The 6,759-nt window shown below is 38.1% G+C and overlaps 1 protein-coding gene across 4 annotated transcripts in view; it reads right to left on the reverse strand.

The window, feature by feature from the left end:
- Positions 1–3,755: 3,755 nt before the first annotated feature.
- usp20 (ubiquitin specific peptidase 20) overlaps positions 3,756–6,759 on the reverse strand; it is a 28,445-nt gene continuing 25,441 nt past the window's right edge. For all 4 annotated transcript variants that reach the window (XM_046067090.1, XM_046067087.1, XM_046067088.1 and 1 more), the window contains exons 22-26: positions 5,285–5,393; positions 5,086–5,188; positions 4,911–4,979; positions 4,644–4,812; positions 3,756–4,263 (exon numbers count right to left, since the gene is read on the reverse strand). In XM_046067090.1, the coding sequence (XP_045923046.1) occupies positions 4,655–4,812; positions 4,911–4,979; positions 5,086–5,188; positions 5,285–5,393 (439 nt within the window). In that variant the 3' untranslated portion in view covers positions 3,756–4,263; positions 4,644–4,654. The remainder of the gene's footprint in view (positions 4,264–4,643; positions 4,813–4,910; positions 4,980–5,085; positions 5,189–5,284; positions 5,394–6,759) is intronic.

Here is a 6,759-nt window from a genome sequence, read left to right on the forward strand (position 1 = left end):
AGACTTTCGGCAGTTTTCACAGGAAGAGAAGTACTTACCATAACAAGCAAATTGAAGATTGGAGTTACCCTTTAAAAAAAAAAAAAAAAAAACTATTCTCAATGGGGTTTAAAATATTTATCCAAAAACAATTATCTGTTTCTATTTTCTCCATTTTCAGTGCTGACTGGTCCGAATCAGAAGAAAATGCAGTAAAAAAAACACAAATCAAAGACCAGGCAATTTTAATCATTTAACCAGTCAAGAGTAATTACATCAGTTATACAGACATTGAGACATCAGGTCAACCACTTTAGTCCCATGTTATCAAAGCATCACTATTTTCATGACCACAACAGCCACACACTGTAAGATGTAGGGAAAGCATGAATCTTGTTTCTGGTGAAATATGAAATTAAAATCTCACAACCATAGCTACGTGTTGTAACGCAAGCAAACAAACTCACAGGTGGGGATAATTATGCCATTACCACTCGACATTTCTTAACACTGCAATATAATAAGCTGCACTTGCCCAGTGTTCACTGTCAGCCGTTCAAACTGCTCTGTGTTTGATGGCCGTCCAGTGTATCTTTGATGATAGAGCTAAGGTTGCACACAAAGATTTGTCTTGTTTTTTTCATTGCACTTAATCCCCCAAAACATCTAAACATAGCACACACATCCCCGTAGTATTACTATTATCTCTTGTAGATACAGATGGGACATGTGTGAAAAGAAAAACACAACAAAACAGTTTTGACAAATTGAAAAATCAGGGTCCTCTCTTTTTAAAATTAATGAACTGCTCTTTGGACACTTCAGCAAACAAAACAAGGAGACATGGATAATTATAGGCCATGGTGTGGAATAAAGTTAAGAGACATGGCGTTTGACATATCATAGCAGGAAGATTTCAAGCAAAATGAATAACATTAATGATGGCTGCCTTCAACTTTATTTAAATTATTTAAATGTTTTGGTCACAGGCTTATGGTGACTCTGAAACTCAACTACGGGTTCTGGTTTGGCGTCGTCCACTTATGTATGTCCTCGTCCGAGAGGGCCAGGAAACTATAAGAAGGTTCACTGCTTGCTGAGTTAATGTTAGCCATTATAGTGCTTTGGTTTACTCTCACTTTTCTCATAGTTTTGTTTTTGGTGGCAGCAGGCAGCTGTTTTCAGTGAAAAAGCTCTAAAAACCCACTGGACACTACCTGCTCAGCACCAAACAGCAGACAGACACGGTTAGAGACTAGCTAGTGAACAAGAGCCAGATATTTCCCTCCAGTCTTTCTGCTAAGCTAACTGGCTGTTTGTGTATAGCTTTATATTTACCATACAGACACGAGAGTGGTATCGATCTTCTCATCCAACTCTCAGCAAGAAAGCCGATAAAGAAAGGCCAATAAAACTAATCCTTTAACGACTTTCACATATTTTAATTTATGGGCACTTTGAAAACCCTTTTTCATTTCAGGTTAATTTCTGTCATCCCCCTCCATACGCAAACATTGTATAACGTGTCATATTCTAACTGAATTTGTGTTGTCAATGTAACCTTTTCTGATTGTTCTTAAAATTAAATACAGCTGGGAGACTTCATGGTACACAGCTTTAATAGACCTTTCTGGAGTCAAGGTCGATGGAAAATTTACTGAGGCCCCTGCATTGCCACACAGGTGTTTTCACTTATCCTGGCTGATTAGACCTCTGGCCAAGTTGAGCAGAGCTACGCTGGGAATTTACGTGAGATCACTGAACTAAACTTGAAATGATGATGGTTTTAATTTTTCCACCCTAATAAAGCTAAAAGAGCGAGGGAGCTGTCAATCAAGTCCCATATGTACATGCCCACACAGTTGTAATCAGGCAAAATATTTAAATGTGTGGGGGTGCAAAGCGGGTGTGTAGGGACTTGAAGGCACTGTATTCCAAGGTAGGATGACTGTACTTCATATTCTTAATTAATACATTATCATGTTCTTTATATTTCTGTTTATAATTATATATTTCAGATCTCATTGTTTTAATGCTGCTACAAAAACAGGTGCAAAGAAACCCACTGTATCCCTATGTGGATGCTGTATGGCCAATAAAGACTAATATTCAGTGTTCATTCTTGTTTTCAGTAATTTAACATGTGATTCTGTTCACAAATAGATTTAGAAATGCTGTTTTGTCACTCATTTGTAGCAGTATTTATCTGAGTGGATCTCTTACTTCTGGAGGGTTTTCTGTGTGTTTTCTGTCAAAAAGTATTATTACTACCATAATGATTATTATTAAAGGAAAGATTATCTAACAATTTTATTAATTGTGTTACTTTTTGGTACTTATGTAATATGGCTCCGGGGATTTTATCATCAAACAGTGTAAGTTGACTCAAAATGTTTAATTTAATATGATCTTGTACTTTTAAACAGTATAAATTAATTGTGCTATGTAAACATAACTGTTATAATAATATGATTTAACAGAAAATAATAAATTAAAATGTCCTACTTTTGAATTTCAAAATGGATATCTATAAATAGTAGGAAGAAATTGACTATTATTATATTAAAGAGGCAGAAAAGTAGTTATACTTGGATTACTGTTAACTTGTGTTTCCCATGTGTTGCAAGGCTTTAACTGCTTAAAATGTGATGGCAAACTTTGCCTATGCAGATCTGTAGAGTAAAAAAAAAGGCAAGCATGTGAATTTTCTATAGCGAGCGAGCGAGCGAGAGAGAGAGAGAGAGGACAGTTGAACGACTCTGACATTTCTTATAGATTTTGATCTTGCTTACCAGTCTTATCTGTGATCAAAACATAGAAAAAAGACGAGACACGCATAAGATTTGAATCCAGATTTCTCGACACAGAGTGTCGATTCATCGCTTCCTGTTTGGTTTATAGGTTTGGACACCCCCCACCCAGTGTATAATTTGAGTAAACAAGCCTTGGTGTCTAAATTAGTGAAGACATGTGAATTTTTACATCTAATTTAAAAATACAGCTTTACAAAAACTCTATATGCAGTTTCTCAAATATGTTTACAAGCAAATACCTCATGATGTAACATCCCTACCACAGGGTACAGCTTCATTTTGCTGATAAATTGATGACGAAACATGCAAAATTAACACATTATACGGACATAAAAAAATACACTTGATCACAAATTACCTTACTATTGTAACAGGTTGGGATATGTGCAGGTTGTGCTAATATTTTGTGATGTCAGATTTTTTCTTTGTTGCTCAAGTGGTACATTGACAAAATCATCTAAGAACAGAATCATCTAAGAACTGATTTGAGGTAATTCACACTGATGTTTCTGAAGTACAAGCTATTATGAAAAATTCTCTTACGGTTATTGCATCCTCTATGTCACCCTCTTACTTACTGCACTCTAGCCATGTATGACTTAAATTAGTTTGTCTTTTTAGAAATTTGCTATTTGTCTACTCTATTTAAAATCATAGCCATATATGTATATGTCCGTATATGCCTATTTATGGATAATGCTGGACAGGAGCGACTCAATATTTTGAACACATGAACAGTGTTACTGTGTGTCTGAGCAAACAAACTCGACACCACGTCGTGTCAGTGAAATGTCCTTACAGGTCGAGAAACAATAGGAGTTGCAGTTTCATGCATTTTGAAGCTTTTCAAATACAAATTACCCTGAAAATGTTTTTTGGAACACATGCACATTTGTGTTTTCTTATAGCTCATTTATCTGATCATTTCACACACACAAAAAAAGACTTCCATTCCCTGAGGGATCCATTAGACTGTGTATTTAAGGTTGCAGGTGCAAGAGTAAGATTTATGCAATATCTCTCACTTGAACTTGTTGCTATGTAACTAGTAAACAGGTAAACAACATAAAGCATCTTAATGTCTCTTGGTTGTTGCTTCCCATGAAGAAACCAAACATCACACAGTAGTTCTGTTCTCCTCAGCTTACTGGTTCATGACACTAGCAGCTGTCGGCCTGCCACAGCCAGTTTAGCGCTAGATGACGCCTAGTCACTACAGCAGCCACTGAAATACCATAGCTACCAAAAACAGCTCCAGAGATGTGACACGACATCTTATTTTTACACCTTAAGATTGAGGATCAGAGTTATCCAATAAATAAACTGTGATATTTAAGTACCATTTCACCCTCTAGGTTTCAGAATAATGCGTTGCTACATTTACAAAAGTGCTCACAGCGAGGCTTGTTCACCAAGGTGCAAATTCCTCAGCTTCCTGCGAGGGCAGGAGTGGAAAGGGGAATCAGAAGACCTGGGGATAAAAAAAGTTGAGAAACAAGTTGAGAACAAATGGGCCCTTAATGGTCCCTTAACGCAAACAGTCTAGGACTGGATTTACAATTGTTTATTAGCCTTCATTATTTTTGGCTGCATGTGTAGCTAACTTTCTCCCTGCTGGCCAGAAGGAATTCATGAGCTCATGTAGTTTGCTTAATCAAAGCGGGTGGAAAAGTTGCCTGTCGAAGGCCAGCTACGAACTAGCTTCCAGTAAATTGTTACATTATTACACATTACCCAAAGTGTATTCAAACATGTGACTTTATGCAAGTCTGTGTATATGCAGGGTGATGTGACCTCTTATGAGGGATTATGGTGCTTTTACAGTGTTTCCCAAAAAGTAAACCTTCCAACCTCTTTTTATCTCAAAGTGCTCTGGTCTCTGCCTCAATTTTCCTCTCTCCATGAAGGCTGTCAGGGTCAGCCGGAGCCACTGTCTGTCTCACTGCAATCTCAGGGCCCCCGCCATAAATACCCAACAAGTACTGCCATGTCTCCTCTGAGATCTGACCGTAGTCTGCACCTTGAGCAGAGAAACACACATAAAAAAAGACATTTATTGACCATCTGTTTTTCTCATTTCCACTTTTAAACTCTTTTCAACCAGCGCTGCAGTTTTACCTTGCTTGAGTTGTATGTGTCCTCCTTTCATGACACCAATTTTATTGTTGTCGATGGGACCAGGTAGCTCTGAGAACAGAAATTGTAAATAAATATATATATATATATATATAATGTGTAAAGTTGATGAAGAACCTTAATGCACCACTGTATTTGTCTAACTGCAGGGTCATACCATTGTCTTTTCCCTTCACAAAGCTCTCCCACTCTCTGAACCACTGCATGCTGATGCACAGGATCACTGTTGGAGCCTCCTCGGCCTGAAACTCTTTGTTCAGCTACAGACAAGAGAAAAGTTCTCATTCACCATCCAACACAAAGCATAAAGATATAATTACACACAGGTAAGCCTTTGTGGAATACAGCCATTTTACCTTGATGAAGGTGTCTATTTCCATTTTTCTGCGTTTAGCCAGAGCTTCTATCTCCACCTGGCAGATGGCGCACATATACAGGTGGTTTACTGCCGGTCCGCCTCCAAAGCTGAAGGTATAAACACCAGGAAGGCATTTAAAAGACACAGTGACAGACTGACAAATATGAGTGTGAATCTAAACGCAACATTCAACTAAGGCCTTGGTTTACAGGTTTTGCCATCATGCTGATCTATTCGGGTACATTTGTCTTGTAATACGTTATTGTAGAGCAACATATGTTCAGTTTTGATGAAAGGCTGCTTTTCAAAACGATCTTAAGAGGTCAGAAGATGAAACTCAAAACTCATGATTGAAACACATACTTTAAACACAATATCACACGGCTGCCACGTGTCTTCAGCTGTGATTAAACAATTTTCACATTGATTAATATTATACTCCTACTTTTGTACTTTCCGCAGCCAGTTTTTAGTAGCATTAACAACATATTGGACAAAACTTGAAAGCGTTCATGAAATTTAAGCTGCATTTTTGGCCACTTGGGGCACAAAGCAAACGTGTTAGTAAATTGTTGCCTATTTACACATCTTGCAGACACAGAACAATATTAACATTCACCAGCTAGTTGCTATCTGTGTCTGTATGCTGTTTGATGTTGGGTGTTGCAGGCAGTTTAAAGTGCACGTTCATAGCTCTTTGCAGAAAACAGCTGGCTGCTGCTACTGGAAAAAGAGCTGATGAGAGCAGTGAGGCTGAACTAAACAGTAAAGTTGCAGGCCATAAAACTAAAACAATGAGCTAAATTAAATTACAGCCACAGTGTTAAAACCTGGATGACCTGTAATTTTCTAATGTTAAACTCAGATAAAACTGAAGTTATAGTTCTGGGGCCTAAGCACCTCCGTCACGCATTATCTAAAGATATAGTTTCCCTTGATGGCATCGCCCTGGCCTCCAGCACCACTGTGAGGAATCTTGGAGTTATCTTTGATCAGGACATGTTGTTTAAGTCTCACATTAAGCAAATTTCAAGGGCCGCCTTTTTTCACCTACGTAACATTGCGAAAATCAGGAACATCCTGTCTAAAAATGATGCAGAAAAACTAGTCCATGCATTTGTTACTTCTAGGCTGGATTACTGCAATTCTTTATTATCAGGCTGCTGTTAAGACTCTTCAGCTGATTCAGAATGCTGCAGCACGTGTTCTGACAGGAACCAGGAAAAGAGATCATATTTCTCCTGTCTTAGCTTCTTTGCATTGGCTTCCAGTAAAATCCAGAATAGAATTTAAAATCATTCTTCTTACCTACAAAGCTCTTAATGGTCAGGCACCATCTTATCTTAAAGAGCTCATAGTACCTTACTACCCCACCAGAGCACTGCGCTCCCAGAATGCAGGGTTACTTGTGGTTCCTAGAGTCTCCAAAAGTAGACTAGGAGCCAGAGCGTTCAGCTATCAAGCTCCTCTCCT

Source organism: Micropterus dolomieu, linkage group LG13 (assembly GCF_021292245.1).
Source record: "Micropterus dolomieu isolate WLL.071019.BEF.003 ecotype Adirondacks linkage group LG13, ASM2129224v1, whole genome shotgun sequence".
Classification (NCBI taxonomy): domain Eukaryota; kingdom Metazoa; phylum Chordata; class Actinopteri; order Centrarchiformes; family Centrarchidae; genus Micropterus; species Micropterus dolomieu.